The sequence below is a fragment of the Rattus rattus genome, chromosome 3 (assembly GCF_011064425.1).
Source record: "Rattus rattus isolate New Zealand chromosome 3, Rrattus_CSIRO_v1, whole genome shotgun sequence".
Lineage (NCBI taxonomy): Eukaryota > Metazoa > Chordata > Mammalia > Rodentia > Muridae > Rattus > Rattus rattus.
The window spans coordinates 146,230,327-146,255,039 of record NC_046156.1 but is presented as its reverse complement, the minus strand read 5'-3'; the positions used below and the strand labels follow the sequence as shown (position 1 = coordinate 146,255,039).

The 24,713-nt window shown below is 34.1% G+C and overlaps 1 protein-coding gene across 1 annotated transcript in view; it reads left to right on the top strand.

Moving 5' to 3' along the window:
* The window catches only part of LOC116897041 (thioredoxin-like protein 4A), a 511,807-nt gene extending 488,565 nt beyond the window's left edge, over positions 1-23,242 (top strand). Inside the window, exon 6 of the mRNA XM_032898661.1 lies at positions 23,062-23,242. Coding sequence (XP_032754552.1) covers positions 23,062-23,242 — 181 coding nt within the window. The remainder of the gene's footprint in view (positions 1-23,061) is intronic.
* The last annotated feature ends 1,471 nt before the right edge of the window (positions 23,243-24,713 follow it).

Here is a 24,713-nt window from a genome sequence, read left to right as displayed (position 1 = left end):
GTTGCTACTAATGAAATTCTAAATCTATTGGCTGTTCAAATAGTGCAATACACAATAAATATTCTATTTTTAGAACTGCACAATTTTATCACTTCAAAAAGTTGAACCTCATTTACATCATCAAATAGCACTATTTGTGTAACATTGTAAAAAAGGAAAAGAAAAAGAAAGAGAACTACCCTGGACTATTGCTACAGGTATTTAGTTGCACTGTCATTTTATTTTCTCAAGTTTCCTGTACTTAAAACCCAGTAGGGTCCTTTGCAACGCTACTGTGCTCAACTTCATTTGTACAGTAAGTGACTTATGACACGTAAAGATATAATATCCATTGTGTCTCCCGGCATGATTCAGAATAATTAGTGCTGCATTTTTATTAAATAAACATGAGGTTGATAATGTCTTGAGAATTTTATTTTATTGCTTTTAGGAAAGACTTATAGAAACTGAAAACTACTTGTATTTATAATACTAAAATTGAGATATCTATAAAATAACACCCATAATTTAGCCTTAAGGAAGTTCAATAAGGATATTGAACTGTTCATTTGATTTCAATCGACAATGTACAATAGATTATACAATAATTCAAAATGTAGAAATGATGTTGTTCAGTAAATTCTGGGGAATACACTCTTAGTTCTTGGTACTCTTAAGTGCCTCAGACATCTAAATACAGTTCACTTAAGCTGCTCTTGATCTGTACTAAAAGTAAACTAGCAGATTTCCATTAAAATGACACTTTTTATTTAGCATTTTAAGAAATATTTTTATTGAGAATTCCATACAGTATATTTTGATCATATTCTCCCCACCACTCCCTGTAATTCCTCTCAGATCCATCCACTTCCATGTTCCTAACCCTCATCTTTCAAGTCTTTTTAAAAAAGTAACATGGATTCCAGTTTCTGGGGTCCACATATTCTGGATGCGGGGACAACACTGCAGTATGGCCAACCTAACGGAAGCTGCAGCCTTAAAACTCCCTCTCTGAGAAATACCAACTGTCCATGGCTCCTCAGTTAGGAGTGGGTGCTTAGGAATCCCCAGCCTCTCCATGTTAGAATGTTAACTGCATATCTTGTGCAGGCATCCACGGCTGCAAGCTTTATGAGTGCAGAGGTCCTGGTATGTCCAGAAGACAGTTTCCCTCCAGTCTTCCCAATCTCTTATAGTCTTCCTACCCCTCGTGATGGTTTGAATAAGTATGGCTCCCACGGAATCATGTGTTTGAATGCTTGGCCCTAAAAATGACACTTCTAACCATATCAATTTACATAAATCTACTTAAACACTAAAACAAATATGTTATTTTATATTTTCTCATGTATTAACATGAAACAGAATGGGCAAAACTATGTTATGATGCTATTATATAGAGTGTTGACCCAAAAGTAAGGTTTGTGGTGATGTAGACAAATTGAACTTCCAAAGCAGATTGATCATGCATAGTTTTCTGTTTTTACTTCAAAGTCAGAATTTCCTGCTAAAATTGATCTTCAGTGAAGCAAACTCATGTACATTTTAATTATATTAGTTTGCTTTTTAACAAATACACAAGCAGTTATAATAAATTTCATTAAATAATTTTATAGGATTTTGAAATGCATGCTAGGTTATGTATGGCCTGAGGTATATATTTAATTTTTTAAAAAGCTGGTTCAATATTTGAAATTTGAAATTTGGAAAGTGGACAGCCATATCCTAGTAACATAAATGTTGTAGGCATAGAATCTGACTAGAACACAACTGGCTAGGATTCACTTGGAATTTTCAACCCAGGTCTTTCTTCTGCCATCCATATTCATGCAGTGCTTGGCTCTACATGATAATTTTCTTAATAAAAATCTTAGGGATGAATAATGTGGAGGAAAATTCTTTTGCTAGGGAGCCAGATAGTCATACTACAGATCTTCATCTCTCACCATTTCCCCAGAATCATCTACTATTTCTGCTCACTGTTTCCCCTAGACTCATCTCCGGCTCTGCCACATGCCTATAGCAGCCCTTTGACCCATATTTAGTGGATTGCACGGATTGTCCATTCCTAACTCCATTGGCTTTGCTTGCTCTTTTATCCAAGTCCCAGACTCCAAAGGCAGTCATTGCTAATCCACAGGTCACTCCGGTCAGGGAGATATGTTGACTGTAGCTCTTCAGCTCTTCCTCTATTCTTTGAGACCCAATTCCCCAGTCTCATCTCTATTTCTGCAACAGAATACCTGCTGAAGCTTTCCCACTCCTCACCTTCATTTCCTCTGGCTCTCCCACATCTTCTACTCCTAACCTTTCTGCCTAATTTATTGCTTTACATCCAACTGGACTAGACACTCCCTGCTGAGCTACAGGTCATTGTGAGAGGGAAGCAGGTGCTTTTGATTTTTCCTCTTCTTCCAGATCTAATCCCCCAATCTCATTTGCAGCTCTATATTAGACTTTCTGGGGTCCCATCACCTTTCATTCCATCCCCATTAGGAGGAGAATGAAAAAGCAATTCCTGAGGGAATGCTCTGCTTTTCTTCTCTCCTCTGAATGTATTTAGATCCCTAGGTCCTAAGTGTTAGCTCCCAATATACAGATATTTAACCTGTAACTCAAAGTGGCCACAAGTATTATGTCCACAGAAAATTTACTACCAAGCAACACAGCCACCATTTTCCTAAATTTCAGAGAGGAAACAAACAAGCAAGCAAGCAAACAAACAAAACAAACAAAAACAACCATCCAACAAAGACAAAAGTACATATCAGCATCTAGACAGATATTAGCATATAGACTAATATTCCCAATCACAGAGACCTAGGCTTGAGCATAAAAACAAAGTCACAGGGAATGAGAACGAACTGTCTCTGCTACAGCCCAGAAGCCCTAACACAGCAGGCTCCAAGTATTCCAGCATACCTGAAGCCAAAAAAAAAAAAAAAATTAAAACAGCCTTTATGAATATGATAGAGGTTTTTAAGGAGAAAGTTAATGAATCCTTAAGAAGAAATATAGGAAAACATAAACAGTAAAAAAAAATGGATAAATATATAAATCAGAAGACCTGAATCAATAAAGAAGCTCTAAACTGAGGGAATTTTGCAAATGAAATATTTACGGATTTGAACAAGAACTACTATTGAGGCAAGCTTGACAAACTGAATTCAAGAAACAGAAGAAAAATTCTTAGTCCTTGATATCCCAATAGAAGAAATGCATGTATCAGTCAAAGAAAATGTGAAATCTAAATAAAATCCTGACATAGAATATGCAAGAAAAAAAGACCCTATGGAAGGGCTAAATCTAAGAATAAAAGGAATAGATGAAGAAGAAAAATCTTAGGTCAAAAGTCCAGAAAACATAGTCATTTTCTAAAATATCATAGAAGAAATGTATCCTAACACAAAGAAGAACATAAAAAAATAAAATCATTAAATGTACAGAATACAGAATGAATATTAAGAGATGAAAGGGGGAAAGACCATGTAAGATATAAAGAAAAAAACTACTAGAACAAAAACTGACTTCTCAATGAATTCTTTAAAAAGGCCAGAATATATTTCACAAATAGGTTCTGTAAATTCTAAGAGACCAGAGAACCTCACTCAGATTTCTGTACTGAGCAAAACATTCATTCAGTATAGATGAGGAAAATAAGGTATGACCTGTTAATACTAAATTCAAAGAACTTTCATCTACAAATCCCACTATACAGAAGGTGCTAAAAGGAAAAATTCAACCTAAGGAAGTTAATTACAACCAGAAAACATAAATAAATAATCACAAACCAGCAAATCAAAAGAGAAACATACACATGAACACCCATGGTACCACCAACACCATCATGACCACCATCAAGCAACAACAAAATAAAATGAGTCAGTAATCAATGGCCATTGTTATCTCTCAAAACCAATGTTCTCAAATCCCTAAGAAAGAAGTACAGACTGACAAAACGGATAGGAAAACAAGATCTGTCCTTGTTCTGTATAGAAGAAACATAACTCTTCAACAACAACAGACATTATCTCAGCATAAAGGGATGAAAAACAATATTCCAAGAAAATGGATTTAAGATGCAAGCTGGTGTAGTAATTTTAATATAACAAAATAGACTTCAAACCAAAACTAATGGAAAAGTTAGGAAAGGACACCACATACTTCTCAAAAGAAAAATCCAAGATGACCTTCTAATTCTTTACATCTATTACTCAAAAATAAAAAGCATGCTAGTTTGTAACCCTACTACAGTTTAATTCACATATCTACAATCACCCACTGATAGAAATTTCAAGACCCTACTCTCATCAATAGGTCATCCAAACAAAATAATAGAGAAATCATGGAACTATGTTACAAAACAAAGACCTAAGACCTGACAGATATTTAAAGAATATTCACTAAAAAAAAAGAATATACTTTTTCAGCAACTCATAAAATTTACTTCAAAACTGACCACATACTTGGACACAAAGCAAGTCTCAACAGATACAAAAATATTGATATAACTCCTTATATCCTATCAGACCACTACAGAATAAAGCTGGATATTATCAATAGCAGAAACAATAGAAAGCATACAAACTCATGGAAACTTAAAGAAAAAATCTCTGCTGAATGAAAAATGAGTCAAGAGAAACATAAAGAAGGAAATTAAAACTTTTTTTAGAATTCAAAGAAAATGAATTCACAGCATATGCACTCTCGTGGAACACAGTTCTAAAAGGCAAGTCCATAGCACTAAGATCAAACAATTTAAAAAATGTAGAAAGATTTTATAATAGCAACTTAATAGAACACCTGACAGTCCTAGAACAGAGAGAAGACAGCAAGAAATAATAAAACTCAGGGCAGAAAACAATACAAAGAATCAATGAAACAAACAGTCGGTTCATTTAGAAAATCAGCAAGATAGACAATGCTTTTCTAAACTAACTTAAAGGTGGAGAGACAATATTCAAATCAATATAATCAGAATCAAAACTGAGACTTAACAAAGTATGCCAATGGACTCTATAGAATCATAACAACATACTTAAAAAACAAAACAACAACAATAAAGCTTTTCTTTACTCCACCAAATTAGAAAATCTACAAGAAATGGATAGTTTACTTGATAAGTAGCACTTATCACAGTTAAATCAAGATGAAATAAGCAACATAAACAGACCTAAAAAGTAAAAATAGTCATTAAACTATCTCAACAAAATGTAGCTCAGGACCACATGGAATTAGTATAGAATTATTCCAAGTTTCACATAAAAGTCAGTGCTAGTACTCCTCAAATTATCCCCCAAAATAGAAACAGGAAAAATAAAAAAGCATTCCCAAATCCTTTTATGAGAACACACTTACCTTTATGTCAAAACACATAAAAATTCAATAATAAAAATGATTAGGCTAATTTTACTTATGGATATAGATGCACAAATACTCAATAAAATATTGCAAACTGAATCCAAGAACAAATTAATAAAGATCATGCAATGTGATAGGCTGCTTCCCACAGATGGAAGGAAGGCTCAACATACATAAACCATTAAATTCACTCTGTGAACTATGTAAAATACAAAAACCCAATGATGATCTCATTAAATGAAGAAACATCCTTTGATAATATGCAAAATACTTTATGATAAAAGGGATACAAGGGACACCATTAGACATGATAAAAGAAGTTTAGAGCAAGCTCATGCCAAATACCAAATTAAATGGAGAAAAACTAAGAACAATTATATTAAACTTGGGATAATGTCAAGATTGTCCACTTTTTTCATGTATAGAACTTTAAGACTTACTTATCTAGGAAGATCTCAGAAAATGGAAAAAACCTCACATGCTCATGGAGTGGCAGGATTAATATACTAAATATGACCATTTTACTAAAAGCAATCTACAGATTCAATGTAATCTCCATTAAAATTGCAACTTAATTCTTCAGAGAGTTAGAAAGAGCAATTTGCAAATTCATTTGGAAGAACAAAAAACCCTGGATACTGAAACTAACCTGAAAAATAAAAGAACTTCTGGGGGAATCAAGATCTCTTACCTCAAGCAGTATTACAGAGCAATTGTGATTAAAAACTGTATGGAATTAGTATAGACACAGGCAGGTTGATCAATGGACTATAATTGAAGACCCAGAAATGAACCCACACACCTAAGATCATTTGATCTTTGACAAAGGAACTAAAACCATCCAGTGGAAAAAAAGCTAGCCTTTTCAAGAAATGGTGCTGGTTCAAGTGGAGATCAGTATGTAGATGAATGCAAATTGATCCATTCTTACACCCTATACAAAGCTCAGGTCCAAGAGGATCAAGGACCTCCACATCAAACCAGATATACTCAAACTAAGAAATGAAAAAGAGGGAAAAAGCCTCGAACACATGGGCACTGGGGAAATTTCCTGAACAAAACACCAATGGCTTATGAGCTAATACCAAGAATCAACATATGGGACCTCATAATACTGCAAAGTTTTTTTAAGGCAAAAGACACTGTCATTAGGACAAAACAGCAGCCAACAGATTGGGAAAAGATCTTTACCAATCTTATATCTGATAATGGGCTAATATCAAAAATATACAGAGAACTCAAGAAGTTAGACTGCAGAGAACCAAATAACACTATTAAAAATGGGGTACAGAGCTAAACGAAGAATTCACAGGTGGGGAAATGCAAATGGCTAAGAAGTATAGAAAGAAATGTTCAACATCCTTAGACATCAGGAAAATGCAAATCAAAACAACACTGAGATTCCACCTCACACCAGTCAGAATGGCTAAGATCAAAAACTCAGATGACAACAGATGTAGGCAAGGATGTGGAAAGAGAGGAAGACTCCTTCATTTTTGGTGGGATTGCAAACTGGCACTGCCATCTAGACATCATTCTGGAGATTCCTCAGAAAATTGGACATTGCACTACCTGAGGACTCAGCTATACCTTTCCTCAGCATATACCCAAATGATGCTCTAACATATAACAAGGACACATGCTCCACTATGATCATAGCAATTTTATTTATAATAGCCAGAAGCTTGAAAGAACCCAGATGCCCTTCAACAGAGGAATGGATACAGAAAATATGGTACATCTACACAACGGAGTACTACTCAGTTATCAAAAACAATAACTTCATGAAATTCAGAGGCATATGGATGGAACTAGAAAGTACCCTCCTGAGTGATGTTGATACATTTCTTGACTTCATCAATATTATCTAGTTTTGGTGGCTGTATATGAATGTGCTGTATACCCAGTTGGGGCAGGCTCTGAATGGCCATTCCTTAAGCCTCTGCTATAAACTTTGTCTCCATATCCTTTCCTATGAATATTTATTTTTGTTGTTCCTTTTAAGAGGAACTAAAGTATCCACACTTTGGTCATCCTTCTTCTTGAGCTCTATGTGGTCTGTTGATTGTATCTTTGGTAATAAGAGCTTTTGGGCTAATATCCACTTATCAGTGAGTACATACCATGTGTGGTTTTGTTGTTGTTTTGTTTTTGTTTTTGTTTTTGTTATTGGGCTACCTCACTCAGAATGATAGCTTTTTCCTGAGAGACCATTGAACTGAGAACAGCGTCCCGTTGGAGAAATTAGAAAAAGAATTGAAGGAGCTGTAGGGTCTTGAAACCCCATAAGAACAACAGTACCAACCAAACAGGGACTAAACCACTATCCAAAGACTACACATGGACAGATCCATGGCTCCAGCTGCATATGTAGTAGAGAATGGCCTTAATGTGCACCAATGGGAGGAGAAGCCCTTGGTCCTGCAAAGGCTAGACAGCCTATTGCAGGGGAATGTCAGGGAGAGGGGCGGAAAGTGGGGGTTGGTTGGGAAGAGGAACACTCTTATAGAAGATGAGGTAGAGGATGGCTTAGGAAGCTTATGGCAGAGAGGGAAACAGAATAACATTTGAAATGTAAATTAAAAATATCCAATTAAAAATATCTGAAGGAGACAAGGGAATCCAGTTTGGTAAGGAAGAAGCCAAATTCTCATTATTTATAGATGATATTATAGTATAAATAAAACTTCTACCAGGCAGCACCTACAGTTGACAAAGACTTTAAAAACAGTAGAGAGATACAAAATTAACTAAAAACAATAAATTGCCCTCCTACAAACAAATAGCAAATAATCTGAGAAATAATTTAAGGAAACAGTATCTTTTATACTAGTCTCAAATAAGAGAAATACTTTGGTGTAACTCTCACCATGCAAAAGGAAATCATACAAAATAAAAAAACAAAAACAAGTCTTTGATGGAATAAATTGAAGAAAATCAGTTTCATCAATTGAAAGATCTCTCATGTTCATGAATCAGTAGGATTATCATAGTAAAAATGTCCATTCTACCAAAAGTAATCTACAGATTCAGTGCAATCACCATCAGTATTATAATATCATTATTCACAGAGCTTAAAAGGACAGTTTTCAGATTCATATGGAAAAAATAACTAACCTAGGATATCTAAAACAATCCTGAACATTAAAAACGAGCAAATAAAAGTGTTCTAATATAAACAGCATATATTGTCATGAAAGCAGACATGCTGACCAATGGAATCAAATTGAAAACCCAGACATGAATCTATAGAGCTATGGACACCTGAGTGTTGATAAAGAAGCCACTGATGCACAGGGGAAAAATAACATTTCCAACAAAATGTGCTGGTCAAACTGGATATTATGTAGAAAAATACAGATAGACCTATACTTGTCATGAGTTACCATACTCTACTCCAAATTGATCAAAGACTTCAACATAAGCCCACATACACTGAACCTGGTAGAAGTAAAAATGGGGCATAGTATTGAACTCACTGGCACAGGAAAACAGAGTTCTGTTAGCACAGGGACTAACATCGACAATTAATAAATGGGACTTGCAGAAACTGAAAAGCTTCCTTTAAGGCAAAGGACACTATCATTCAGACTAAGTGGTATACGAAATTGGAATATATTTTTATTGCAAATACATTCAATAAAGCACACATATCCAATGTAGATAAAGAAATTGAGAAACTAGATATCTAAAAAAATCACAAATCATCCAATTAAAAATGTGGAGATCTAAACAGAAAATTGTAATAGATCAAATTCAATTGGCTAAGAAACAGTTAAGGAAATGTTCAACATCCTTAGCCACGAGGAAAATGAAAATCAAAATTACATTGAGATTCCACCTAATACATGCGAGAATCATTAAGATTAGTAACATAACTGACAACTCGTGCTGGTGAGCATGTGATGCAGGGAGAACATTCCTCCATTGCTGGTGATAGTGAAAACTTGTACAGCCAATATGAAAATTATTATAGTCATTCCTCAGAAAGAAGAAAATCAATCTACCTCAAGATCCAGCTATACATCTCTCCAGTATATAGCCAAAGGATATTTCACCCTACCACAGAGGACACTTGTTCTACCATGTTCATTGCTCCTCTGTTCACCAGAAATTAGAAACAACTTAGCTGTCCTTCAACTAAAGAATTAATAAATAAAACATGGTTTACTTATAGATGGAGTATAATGTTAACTCAGGAGTTAAAAAAATTATGTCTTGAAATTTATAGGCAAATGTCATTCTAAGTGAGATAACTCAGACCCAGAAAGGCAATCCCTCTTTCTAACTATGTATTTTTCTTATATGTAGATATTAACCATTAAATAAATGATAGCCAAGCTACAATTTATAGACCTTGAGTGTTTAAGTTTGAAGGAAGGGACTAGGGCAGACATACAGCTCTCCCTGGGATGGTAAAGTAAATTAGATCCTATGGGTGAACTTGGGGTAGTGGGAAATGGTACAAGAGAATCAAGAGTAGGAAAGGAAATGGGATTGAGGGAAGGATGTGAGCAGAAATAGAAAGAATTGAGGGGGCATTTCTGGGGTTGTTTCGAAAGCTAGTACTGTGGAAACTTCCTAAAATATATGAAGGTGATCTTCTTGAAGTTTTCACTTAATGAGAAGATAGAATCAAAATTTTCATCTCTTGTCTCTAAACAAAGCTTCTAGTACTGAGGCTGATTTACAACGAGTTGAGTTGATAGCCCAAAGGGTCACATGAAAATCTCCTCCAAACCCACCGATTGCCAAGATAATAGGTTGCTTTCTAAAAACTGATAACAAGGTCCCATTGTCAAAGACAATACGCGAACAACTTCCTGAACATGGAGAAGTGTGCCAGTGCCTACAAAGAATCTTCTTCAACAGAGGAAGTTATCCTTAATGCTACCAAAGGACAAATCTAAAACTATCCAAATCACAAACCCCACCTGCAAAATATTCTAGGTCAATGATGGCAAAAGGTTATGGGAGTAACCAATATTCAATTTGATACAAAGCCCACTCCATGAGAAGGAACCTGTATCTGACACTACTTGGATTACCAAAAGCAATTACATCATAATATAGTCATAGGTAGGGCATTATTCAGGCATCATAAGAGACCTATGGAACAGAGATAAATAAACACCGCAATCCAGAGATTATACATACAAAAAGAGGCCTTACAACACATAGCTGCAAGTGGAATTTCTTCATTAATTTCCTTCCCTCAGAGCTCAGTTAACCCCCACAGAAGAATTCAAAAACAATGCAAGATCCACAGAGACTGGAGAACACCAGGAGAAGAAGGTCATCTAAATCCAAGTTGCAAAGTTCACATGATCAGTGACTGAAGCAGTTAAAACAGAGACTACATGTAACTTTGTCAGGTCTTCTGTATACATACTACAGCTTTCAGTTTAGTAATTTTACACGACTCCTGAGTGTGTGAACAAATGGGTCTCTCTGTCTTGTGCCTTCTATTTGATCACTTTTCCTTCTGTTGGTTTCCCTGGTCCAAATTCGATGTGATGATTTTTATTTTATTTTATTCTATTTTATTTCATTATATTGTATTGTTGTCCCTTAAAAGTTTGTAGTTTTATAATGAAAGACAGAAAAGGAGTAGATCCAGATGGAAGGAGAAATGGGCAGGAAGGGGAAGAGTAGGAGGAGATGTTTAATGAGGATGCCTTTTGTAGAAAAAGATGTATTTCAATAACATGGGAAATAAAATAAATGAATTTCTAACAGGAAAAAAATATAAATATGTTTCTCGTTGACAGCAAATAAATGGGTTTGCTTCCTGAAAAAAAATATTATTTCTATGTACAGAAAAAAATGAAAAAAAAAAGAAAGAAATGACAAGGTTACTGCGTCCATGAAGCTTCAACAACATGATTACCTGTAGAAGACCTACACAAGATCTACTTGTTGACACGTTAATATGTTTGAGAAACATTTAACCCCTAGATGATATGTGATGTGTAATAATAATCAGACTCAGTTCACTGTCTATATGTGTATAAATAATACACAAAAAACTAGAAGTGGTAAATTTGAGGAAGGATGATAGGGCGAACATGAAAAAAGGCATGATAAAATAGAAAGAATTTAAAGAGGTATACTTCTGTGCAAAATTATCAAAATTTAAAACTGAAATTAAAATCTGAAAATGACATTCATTTTAGAATATGTTTTCCGTAGAAAAAGATTTATTTCCATAAAATAGGACACATTGTTTTTTTTAAAGTTTTTTAAATAATGTCTTAGAAGTATTAAGCAGATTCATTAGATTTTTTTATTAGATTTTTTATTTACATTTCAAATGTTATCCCATTTCCCCATTTCTCCATTACCTGTCCATACATCCCCTATCCTATCCCCATTCCTTCGTCTATAAGGGTGTTCCCCTATCCTTTTAACTTAGAGAACAAAGGACCTCCATAAACCTGAAAAATCACTTTTTTTCAAACAACTAAAGTTCAATACTTACGATGTAGGGAAGGAGTTCAAGCTCTCAGAAATAATAATCTTAGGACAAATTGGCTCACATTCTATTTCTGTTTTATCTACTCACTTTTCTACTGAATTAATATAACTTCAGAATTTGTGTGTTTCAATTATTTTGTACACAAAATAGGGTTCCCTAATGAAGTGCTATGCCACCTTGGATTTTGCAGAAAAACATGGGCCCATACTCTACTTTATACATTGGTGTTACCTAAACTTTTCCTCAGGATTCATAAAGAAATTTGCACTATATAGAGAGGGAACCAATAACATATCAAAGAAACAATATTAGCCTAGTCTATTAACTAGGTAAAGTAACACATTTACTGGGCTTAGGGAACATGGTAATGATTTACTTACTGGAGCTTTATGTGACCCTCAAGTGCTACGTCATTTAAAAGCTTCACTCTAGCATGGATAATGATTCTCTCCTGACAACATAGATAAAACATCACCTTCCATTGACCTTCAACAATCTGTGACCTCTAATGACCCTCTTCCACAGCTCTTCACGTAGTGGTTCTTAATCTATGGGTTATGACCCCTCTGGTGGTTGAAAGCTCTTTGACAGGTGTCATCTAATATCACCGAAGCCAGATATTTATGTTATGATTCACGACAGTAGCAAAATTACAGTTATGAAGCAGCAATGAGATAATTTTATGGTAGGGAGTCACCACAACATAAAAAATTACTGAATTAAAGGATCACAGCATTAGAAAGGTTGGGAACCAATGCTCTTATGAAACTATGAATAGACCCAACTTCGTTTCTCTCTTAGACCAGGTACTCACAGCTGTTCTGAACTTCTATACCTTGATAACAGTTGTACTACACTTCTTCATAAGCTTGGGCATCTGCAGAAATTCTCCAGGTGATTGAAACCTTTGACAAGCTGTAGTTTGTTGGACTGTTGATATATTCAGAACTGAACTAAATTCCATATTTCCCTATTCATTGAACTGGGTTTATGAAAGGATACCAAACACTTTGCATTTGTGAGTTTAAGATTTACTCCATGAAATAGTATCATATGCTAGGCTTAGTTCTGGAATTAAACATACAGAGACATCTGGGAAGCACAAAATCTAAGGAAATGCGTTATAGTTTATATGGTGTGTGTGTCTTCTAACAACTTAACGTTGAGGCAGTCACTACCATTTTGAAATAAGGTTAGAGGATAAGTGAAAGTAATTTCACAGAAAGGAATAGTTATAAGCTGCTTCTTTAAATAAAAAATAAGTATGAAGTATTTGATTCAAATTAAGTTCAACATTTTTGTAATACCGGAACTAAAATTTAATAAACTTGCTTTCATGTGTGTTGTTCAGAGATAAGCAGTAAAATATAATGTCTATATACCCTATGTACAATTACAGTACCTTATAGTAAACAAGGAGATGTACAAAAAAAGAATAATTTCCCTAAGAACACGGGAGGAGCAAAATTCAAGCTGTAATTCGATTTAATGTATGCAAATAAAATAAATAAACATTTCTCAGAAGATCTGATTAGTGAGCCTTAAAGGACTTAACACAGCTTTATTTCTCCAAACACCGCATAATATGAATCACTTTGACCACATGATATATATATATATATCAGGTATGTATGTTTATATATATAAAATCAATCTTAAAACATTTTTCTGAAGGTATCAATTGAAAATGAATAAAAGGATATAAAATAATATTCAGTTCTGCATTGCACTGTTCTGTCCAGTACCATATAAACATTCCGTTTAGAGTTTTAATTTTGTTTTAATCATAATCATGATTTTAAAAATATTAAAATTATTTACCAGCATAATGTGGGGAACGGGACCTTCCAATGGTTCTGATGGACTATCGGGCATGCTGTGGACCTGAAGTAAACCTAATTTAAACAGCAGCCAGAAGGCAATGGCCAGAATTCAAACCCTGAATGCAGAAGAACAAACACTTTCCCGATTGCGTCTGGTAAGCTGCGACAAATGAGCATCTGGTTGTGATAGAAAGCAGGACTTTAAAGCTACTATTGAAATCTGCCCATGTGAATTAGATAATCCATTCTCTGTAATTAAGACTAAGTACTGTGTATCAGTCACAAGCAAAACTAATACAAATTAATTCAAAACCCTTGGATGGAAGAGATGGGCTATGCTGATCTGTGTAGCATGACCCTGAGGCAGACATTTTATTATGAGTAAGATTTCATTGTCAAAAAAAGAAATGTCATTCTGGCAAACGTTGAACAGTGCGAGTAAGTACTTCAGATGGTAAAGTGTTCATCAATTAGATGTGAATTAGCATGCTGCGAGCTCTATTTGATAAATGAGTGTTTTCAAAAAGTCAAATGATACCCTCTTCTAATGTCCTGAAAAGCGAGGACATTAACTTGAAGGAACAACCTGGTTCCTTTAATATTGCATGAACTTTCTCCTTAAAGAATGGCTTGTGAGCTAAAGATGCTCAGTCATTTTACATTTGGAAACGCAGCCTGGAGGGTCAAAGTAAAACTGTCTCAGAAAGCCTACCTCTACTCATCAATAATATCAACAGGATTGAGAATCAGCAGAAGACAATGGAGATCCAACTTCCATAAGACTATAATTCTCACATTTTCATAATCTCAGACTGCAAAGCGGCTCAGGAAGCCACAAGATCATAGAGAGCAGTGATACATATGTTTAAAGGTGCAATTCACATTGCACCATTGATTAACTGTATACTGCCTGTTTTGGAGGGCTAGTTGTTTTTACATTAACATTCCAGAGTAGTCCTACCACCCTTATAGTTAGCCTTGTGCTTACTGTCTGGACTGATCATGAAAGAGGCAAATTTGGAAGAATATATGCCTTTGTCCCTTTGAAATCTACAAAAAGACATCTGCAAGGCTTTCTCTAACTGCTCATTTGCACTCTAGATTGTTTTCCACTTTCTACTTTTCACTCTGTTTTGGCTCATTCTTCTGTGCCTCTGTTTGAGCTTCATCTCTTATTCACTGGTATCTGCTCATTCTTTGATCATTTTGTTTTTAAGCAGTGTCACCTTCATCTCTGACTTTCTATTCTCCATATTCTCTTATTGCGCTTTGCCTTCCCCTCTGATTTTTCACCTTAACTTTTACCAATATTTTGCAACTAACTTTGCTAAGATATGGGTGAGAAAATAGTGTACATTTAGATAAGGCAATATAACATTTCTGTAGTTATTATATATTGCAAAATAAGGAAATCAGACTAACAACCCCATTACCACACTTAGCCAATATCGTTTCAGAAGCAATAGGATGTCATACCTGCCCTATTAGAAGTTTACATATATATATATATATATATATATATATATAGTTAACAATATTCACCACATATTCTGTAATAAATTGCTAACATTTTTTTCATCCTGCTTGATTGTTTCTATAACTTGATCAATGCTTCATCACCCTTATATACCCTTAATCCTTTGCAAACATGAGACTGTGATAGACTATCTAGAAATTTGTGGCACGGCATATAAAGCGATAACCCAGATCATGTATAAGAGCCAGACATCTAAACAAGACAATGTTGCAAATCTGTGTCCAGAGAGATCAGAATGTAGGGAAAAAAATCCCAGTTTACACAAGAAAGCTTGAAGCCAAGGAAAGAAATCCCTCTCCTTTTATTTGGTTGCATTCAAATCTAAATCAATGATACCTAGCCTCACTGAAGAGCTGTCTCCATTTTATGATCATAGACTGTAATCTTATCCAGAAATATATTCATGACATAAGTATAAATATGAAAACAAGCAATCATTACCCCAAATGATACATCAAATGAGTTGTATGACCCTCTAAATGTTCATAATGCAGGTCATGTTTAGAATTTTGTTTTTTAAAGCAATTTGTTATTTTTTAAATAGAAATTTTATTGATTTAAATATGCATATATAGTATCATTTTGACTACAGATAAAAACAAATTATTTTGCTTATTTGTTCTTTTTTTAAAATATAATTGATGTTTCACTATGTTTTATCATATTTGTGTGTGTGTATGTGTGTGTACATGTGTGCATTTGTATTTCTATGTACGTGTGGGTGGGTGTTTGTGTGTGTGTATGCATTATGAGCATTCACATGCATGCCTGAATGGCATGGACACATACGGCACTCTGAGGAAAGCTTGTGTGAATCAATTCACTCCTTCCACCATGCATGAACAAAGTTGGAGTTCTGTATTACCTATTCCGTTATCTCTTCGGCTCCTTCTTCCCATTCATCTTTAAATACGTTGTAGCTTTTTTCTTAGTAGTAAAGATTGCTTGTGAAAGTTGTCCAGTACTAGGTAAACAGATAGGAGTTTAGAAAGAAGAAGCTTTTTCTGTCTATCTATTCTACTATGAGGTCAAAACTCTTGTATACAGAAGTTCAAACAGACGAGGGAAAAGTTAGTAGAATACCCAAATTCAAGTTTGCTATTCCATGGTCTCACTGAATCCAGAATTCTCTATATAAATAGGGCTTTATTTAAAAACACAACCCTGAGTCCAGTTTAAAGTACCTAAACAATTTAAGTATGAGGAAATATTTCTAAGGATTGAATTTCCTGTCTTTGTTTTATATTTCTTAAAGGTAATCAATTCATGATTAATGGCATTGTTTTAATTAGCTACTCTGTGTGGTAGACCTAATTTATTCAGTTGAAAATAATCTGTACAGAAGTTCTAGCAGAAGACAATGATTTGGAATCTTTTCCCTGTCTTACACAACAAAATTATAATTATTCGTGCTTTATTATTTATCTAAATACTCTTCTCATTAGTTAAATCAAGCCTTAGGCTTATAACCATGAAATTATGCCAAAGATAAGAAAATTCTGCCTGATATTTCATTAATGTAATTGCCAGTCTAATTAACGAGTGCATATCAAGTCCCCACTTAGTAATATGGAGGAATCATAGTCATACAGAAATAAAATGATACTTGATTATAGTTTAATGTGATAATTCATCTTACTAGTAATAACCTTTGTGATTGAATGAAATTTTAAGTAGACATATTTGAATTCAAGGACCTGACTTATTAATGTATACACAGGATTTCAGATTTATTGTTGAGTTTAAAAAATAAATTCTATCTATCATCTATCTCTGTGTGCATGTGTTCACATGGTCCATTTTATTAGCCTCTATCAATTAGTTGGATAAATTTGACATTTTAGTCAATGACAGGGGTCAAAGTCAGGTAGAAAATCAGAGAATATTTTATCAAGTCTAAAAAGAATTGTTGGTGAGTGTTCTTTGTGAAACATAACATTCATGTTCATCTAACTTGTGTTTCTCCACTGTGCTGCTAGCCTTAACTCATTGCATTTCTTTCCACTAACTGTGCTTCTGTTACACTATAAAATTTGACCTGGTTTGTCCAGATCAGTGTTATTTTAACAGTTATTACTATGACATGATATTGAAAATATGGCATTTGGAAAATAAGTTTAAGATAGTCTCTCAGTTGTCCCAACTACCAGTTATAAACATAGAACACTCTGAAGACCACTTTGGGCCTTTTACTTTTTGTCATTTCAGAATTATAATTGATAAAAACACTACATTCTTGAAGGTATTATAGATTTTAACTAACATTGGATAACATTTATCAAAGTGCTACAAATGTTGTTGTTGATATTATTTGTTGCTGTGCTGCAGACCAAACTCAGACCATTGTGTATGTTAGAGAAAGGATTTACCCTTGAACCTCACCTGCTAAACCACTGTTGCTAGTTACTTTTGCTTGCTTATTTCTTTTAGCAGGCATAGTACCATTGTTCAATTGAAGCCATTGACATTTTGCTGAAGCCATTCCAAGATTGGTTTATGAAGACATAAATATAGAGAGGGAAGACCTTTTCTTCCCTCAGCATAGTACAACTGGAGGTTAATAGTGATTATAATTTTTATACTAAGTTGACCATGTAATCTTAATAACAACAGCTCTGTACAGACGCTGGACAGGTATGTCCTAAAAACAAACAATATGTGAAATTTCAAAGAAAAATTGGACTCGAAGCATTAAATAACATTTAAATAATCTTTTGCTTACTTTTTCAGTATCTTATTCCTGAAGGAAATCTTTAAGCTATCAATGAAAGCACTTAATTAAAATGGAAACCTTAAGTACATCGATGAGTAATATCAACAAGTGAAGTGAGAATTTCAGTTCTGCACAGAATGAGAATATATTTATAAAATGTGTGTGATAAAGGAGTAATGACTACACTACCTACCCTTCAACAATGATAAAAATGCATCTTAAAAAGAAAACACCAATAAATCATATGAGTAATTCGATTTCCAAAGAAAGTGTACAAATGGCAAAAGAAGTATAAAAAGGCACAACAAATCAAGTGTCACAAGGAAATGTAAATCACAGCCATATCCAAATTAAATGTCATTGGATATCATTTAGAGTTATTGTTGTAGAGAGAACACAGTAAAACAAAATGGTAGAAAAAATAAGACATGCGGAGATTTAACTGGGTCCATTGTACAGTAGATGTAAATTGATAGAGCAAGTGAAGAAAGCAATATGACAGTTCTTAGAAATATTATGAAACTCTTAGCTAGTATATATATGACATATTTATCTCCAAAGTGATAGAGGTGAAACCAAAATTTAAAATGTTATTTGCATGCAGATGCTCATATAACCATAATTCAGAAGAGACCAATACTAAAAATCCCAATTAATCGTTTTCACTATTATGCCAAGAAATATCTTGACCATTGATTCAATTAGATAATCATTCCTAATTAGAAGTATAATAAAAAACTTTCAAGTTTGCATCAAGAATAATGTATATAGGGCAGAGACAGATGTATTGTTTGGAGTTTAAAAGCAATCTATTCTAATATGGTAAGTTCCATTACAACAGAAGCTATATAAGAACTTGTTTCAAAATAAAACAGCTAAACTGATGGTCTGTCTGTCTATCTACCTATTAATATATCTATTTATGTATATATATTTAACTTTATGAACAATTTTCTCCTACTGTATCATGGTAATTACCATTATATTCCCATAAGCAATGAACACTTTTAACATTTTAGCTCTATGTTGATTACAGGGATACTTACTAAGTGTAGTTAATTTCAATCAGAGCTTGTTTATGTAGACAGTGTTGTGAGGTAAATAAGCATACAAGAAATAGCAAGTGAAATGTAAAGAATTTAAAAATTTTCAGAATTTTTCTAATCATATGTTAAATAATTATAGATAAAGTTTTAAACCAGTAGATATATGCATAGAAAATTTTTAGAATTGTTTTAACAAACTTTGTTCATCAACGTGCTCCTTAGTACAATGATAATAACTTGCAGTTCCATGGGTTTTGTAGATGGGCTTTCCAGACAGGTACATTTATGTCTTATTGGCTTGAGAAGCATATCCGGAAAGAGTATCTATATCACTATGCTAGAATAGAAAGGAAGGAAACAGGGTTGATCATGATGGAAAAGAACTTATACTATAATGCAGTCTCAAAAAAGACATAAACATATTTTGCAGGAGGTTTGAGAAGTTTCAAGTAGACGGAAACATATAAATAGTTAATCTGATGTGCCTAGCCTTAGAAATGGAATGGGAATGAAAACCTGAATTCAGGGATGTCTAGAACTGACACCTGATGTCTGTTTGGTGGCAATGATATTAGCATCAGAGAAAAATGTAAATATGGGATGCAGTCTGGGCAGAAAATCATAACAACACAAAAGAATTTTCCCCGGTCAAATACTATTTGTTTTTTATGACCATGGACTTCCAAGGCAAGGAGTGAATCAAGTTGATAACTGTAGTTGATAGTTAACCTACAAGCTAATAAGTTTTATTTCATACATAATTAACTCATGTCAAATATTCATAGAAAGAAAATACAAATATACCCACCTACGGATGGGTATACTTCTAGTATGTACCTGAGTAATTTGGATGCAATACAAAGAAAAAAGTCACATAGAAACAATAATGATGAAAAGAAAAGAAATAAATTTATGATCATTGATGCAGAAGCTCAAATTTCTGAAATTATATAACATCTGTAGTTAATAAGTGAACTTAAATGCTTGTAATGACGGTGTAAGTTAAGTATTACTGTAGCAGATAGACATTGCTTTTTGCCTCCTGTGCTTATTTAATTTTTGTTTCTTTTACATTTTATGCATTTACATGTGCTACATTCAGAAAGGCTGACTGAGAAATGAAAGGTAGCCACAGCTTCATGTTTTTGACAATCCTAAAATGACAACCCACGCACAATATACTCACCTGCCATCTTTTGTCAATATCTTGACAGGGTCGTCATGCATTAAAAGGAAACTTTCAGACTCTAACACTCTAATGCTCACTTTTTCTTGGGTAAAGTACACAAAAGGTATAATTTTAACACATCACCATTATTTCTGACTTCATAGTAGGCAGTTCTGTTCAGCTTAAGTGAACTTCTTGCATACAAATACATCAATCGGACACTAAAGTGTTTCAAGTAATATCAGCAACAACACACAATGATTCATCGTCTGACCTCTAAGTATCATTGTGGTACAGAGCAAAACCATACATTTTTCCAGCATGGTTAGTGTTAGAACCCTTTCATTAAATTCAGGCTAAAAACAGAGTGTTTGTTTCTGAGGGTATGATCCGTCTGTCAGATACATGAACCATCAGAACATAATAAAGGGTCAAGAAATAAAGTCATACATCAATAGTCAACAGATTGTTGAAAAATACTAAAGGATACAAAGCAGAAAAGATTATCTTTAGTAAGCAGCATTAGAAACATTACCTACTCACACACAGATATGTAAAAAATATAACTATTGCAAAAACATATGTAAAAATCATACATATATATTTGTGTGTGCATTTGTGTGCATTTGTGTTTGTATGTGTGTGTGTGTGTGTGTGTGTGTGTGTGTATGTGTGTGTCCAGTGCTTGAAGTTCACAAAACATTTGTCAAATTCAATTCAGTATGTTGGAAAATTCCAATGACAGTATTCAAAGCAATAGAGAGGATACTGTGAAATCTCATATAGAAGAAAGAAAGAAAGAAAGAAAGAAAGAAAGAAAGAAAGAAAGAAAGAAAGAAAGAAAGAAAGGAAAGAAGAAAGGAAGGAAGGAAGGAAGGAAGGAAGGAGAAAAATAATATTTCAAATAACTTGCATTTCTCTTCTTTTGTTTTGTAGGTGAGGCTTTGTTATTTAAATATACCGAGTTACTCTTAAAGCAAAATTAGAAAAATAGTTTAATTTTTATCAATGCTTAGAGCACATATACCACTCATGTTTCATTATCTCTAACCTACTATCAACACAATCACACCATACGTTTTGGTACCTAAAGATTGTATAAGATGGATTCTTAGACACTTCTTATTGACCTGCCTATATTTTAAGTCTCAATTGAAGCTTTTTTCCTCTTCAAGTGTATCTCTTGACATTTTAACTGAAGAAAAGATGCATAGATACAGTCAAATTTACAGAAAATTTTCTAATATTGATAACAAGCAGTTTATAGTAAATCACATTTATACAATACTCTTCATGATACAAAATATAAACAATTATATGGAAAAATGGTGATTGTAAACATTTAATTAGTGTTCAACAGGATCCTCTGTAGTGGCTGCCTATGTTTTTTCCAGTATTTAATGTTTACATCTAGATGAATCACAGTTTCCTCAAAGTAGCAAGTCATATGAAGGAATTCCAAAGAGAACACTGGTCTTGTGCAGAATTCTCAGGGTTGGCTACTAGCAAACAAAACATAATATATAAATTAAGAATGTACAAGTTCAGTAACTATGTTGTTCCTAGTATAATCAGGTAATCCTATCTCATATAAACTCAAAGACCAAACAAAACCATGCTAAATGGTTGTAGGATTAATGGAGAAATCAAGAAGCAAATTTTAAAAGTTATTAGAATTGAATAAAATGAAGTCAGAACATGATAAAATTAATGGAACATATTTATATCAGACCTAGGAGCAAAATCTTCAAAGAAAACAAAAGAACAAATAAAATGATAAAATAAAAATTAAAAATGTTTCTGATAGAAACTATTAACTTATTGATGATCATGAAGGTCTTTGGAGAACGGGGGAAAAAGCAAAATAAATAAATAAATAAATAAATAAATAAATAAATAAAAAAAAAATAAAATGAACCACCAAAAATAGGAAAGAATTAGTCAAAGGAAAACATCAAAATAGAAACAAAAACAAAATAAATAAATTATTAAAATATGAGTTGGCTCTTGAAAAGGATGATGAAGAGTGATAAACTCTTAACCACATTAAGCAAAATAATTAAATGACCAAAATCAATAAAAACAGAAATAGAAGGTGGATATTCAAACAGATGCATATTGTGCAGACCAGTTTAATGTAAATTTGACACAATTTAGAGTTGTTCAAAAGAAGGGTACCTCAATTCAGAGAATGTTTCCATACAATCCAATTGTAAGTGATTTTATATAGTGAGTGACAGAGGAGACTCTAGCCCATTTTGGGTGATGCTCTCCATGGACTGCTGGTCCTGTGTTCTATAAGAAAGCAGGCTCCACAAGCCATGAGGAGCAAGCCAGGAAACAGCACTCCTCTGTGACTTCTGCATCAGCATCACCGTCGGGATACCTGTCTTACTTGAGTTTCTGCCCTGATTTCTGTTGATGATCCAATGTGATGGTAAATTTTAAGTCAAATACATTATTTCTTCTCCATGTTGGTTAGGTCACATGTTTATTTCTCTATCTGGTAGACCTGGTAGAATAGAGCAAATATATGAATCAGACTAGAAAATCAGAAATTTATACTCTGACTATTAATGCCCAGCCCTGCATGGCTGTGGAAGGAATGTATGACATGGTGTCCCACCCTAGAACAGAAGCAGCAGGAAGAGGGATTCATGGAATGCTAAAGGTTGCTGTGGGTGTACTTGTATAATAATATACATACTTTATTTTATGCACTTCCTTCAGAAAATTTGTTCCCTTCCAAGATTGTCCAGAAATCTTTCTGCATTTGTTAATGACACTATGATAATTAGAAACCATAAGAGTCCAGGAAGCAAGTGTGTATCTGGTTTTCCTCAGCAAGGGGTGAATAGTGTGACCTTCAGGATAGCCCTTAAGTGTGTGTGAAAGAATTCTGTAAACATGAGTTCAAGAATATATAATTCTCACTTATGCATAGGTGCATGAGCAGGTTTTTCTTCAGAAGCAAATATATCATGGTTGATTTGGGCACTGGAAACAACAAAATCAACTGGACCTTGAAAGACAAGCAAAACATGGATGACCTCATAGAGACCATATACCATGATGCCTGCAAAGACCAGAGTCTGGTGGCATCTCCCAAAGACTATTCTACAAAGTACAGATATTAAGCACTGCCCTCAGACTCTGCAAAGGACACTGGGAGCCTCTTCCATGAAGAAATACTCTGTTCTCGTAGCCTCTAGAAATGATCTGCAGCAGAACATTGCTGGAGGATCCTTGAGATGAGGGTTATAGGGCCTTAACTGCCTGGAACAAATAAACGTGGTGAAGGAACAGGAATATATGTTGTGCGCATCTCTCTGTGTGTTATAGTGAAAATAATTGATTTTCTTTTTTTCTTTTTTTTGGCATTTCATCATTGATTCATAGAAAGACATGTACACACACACACACACACAGAGAGAGAGAGAGAGAGAGAGAGAGAGAGAGAGAGAGAGAGAGAGAAATATAAGCAATGAAAGAAAGACATATATAATCAAAGTTGAAGGCACTGACAGAAGTAAAACAAGTAGAAAATCAGAATATGCAAATAGCTGCTATATTCCTGCTAGTTTGGTAGAATTATTATTTTGAACATGATTGTTACATCAAAAGCAACCTACAGATTCAACATTATGTCAAGCAAAATACTAGGATCTTTCTATACAGATACAAAAAATCCACACACCCCCCAAAAAAACAAACAAAAGACAAAACAAAAAAAGACTTCATGTAAATTAAAAGACCAAAAATAACCAAGCCAGTTTTGAACAACCACAAAACTGCTTGAAGTGTAGCCATCCATAAACCTGATGTAATCTATACTACAGAAGATAATAAGATTAGTATTTTATACACACAAGATAGACATGTAGATTCATGAAACAGGATAGAGGAAACATGCATGTGTACACAAAACCACAGCTTTATGATTTTTGACAATGATACCAGGCATATACAATGGAGAAAAAGCATCTTCTATAGACAGTGCTGAGAATCATGGATTTCAACATGCACAAAAATGAAGCTATATTCTTACTGTTTAACTCGGCACAAAACTCGTCTAAAAATGGATCAGAAGCCCGATCTTAAAATGTAATGTACTGAAATAATTATTTAATATCCTGACAAGAAGTATCACATGAAACTAAAGAGCTTCTGTAGAGTAAAGGAATTATGAAGTGAATGAGTGGGCAGACAAAATAATGAGAGAAAGCCTTTGTCATCTACCATATCTGACAGGATTTGTGTCTCTGTGTGTGTGTGTGTGTGTGTGTGTGTGTGTGTGTGTGTGTGTGTGTGTGTGTTTTGTGTGTGTGTATCTGTGTGTGTGTTTGTGAGTGTTCATGTGTGTGTGTTGTGAGGAGTGCATGTGTGCGTGTGTGTGTGTGTGTGTGTGTGTGTGTGTGTATTCTAAACCACTAATGTATAGTTGAAATCATCACATGAGCTACTGAGACTGCTGATGAAGAGGACTCCAAAACCACCCAAGGACTATGGAAAATTTCACAGCATCCACATGGTATTTCAAAGCCACCCACAGCCCCAGCTCAAGAGAATTCATTGCCTCAAGCCTTCTCAGACATATGTACAAATATG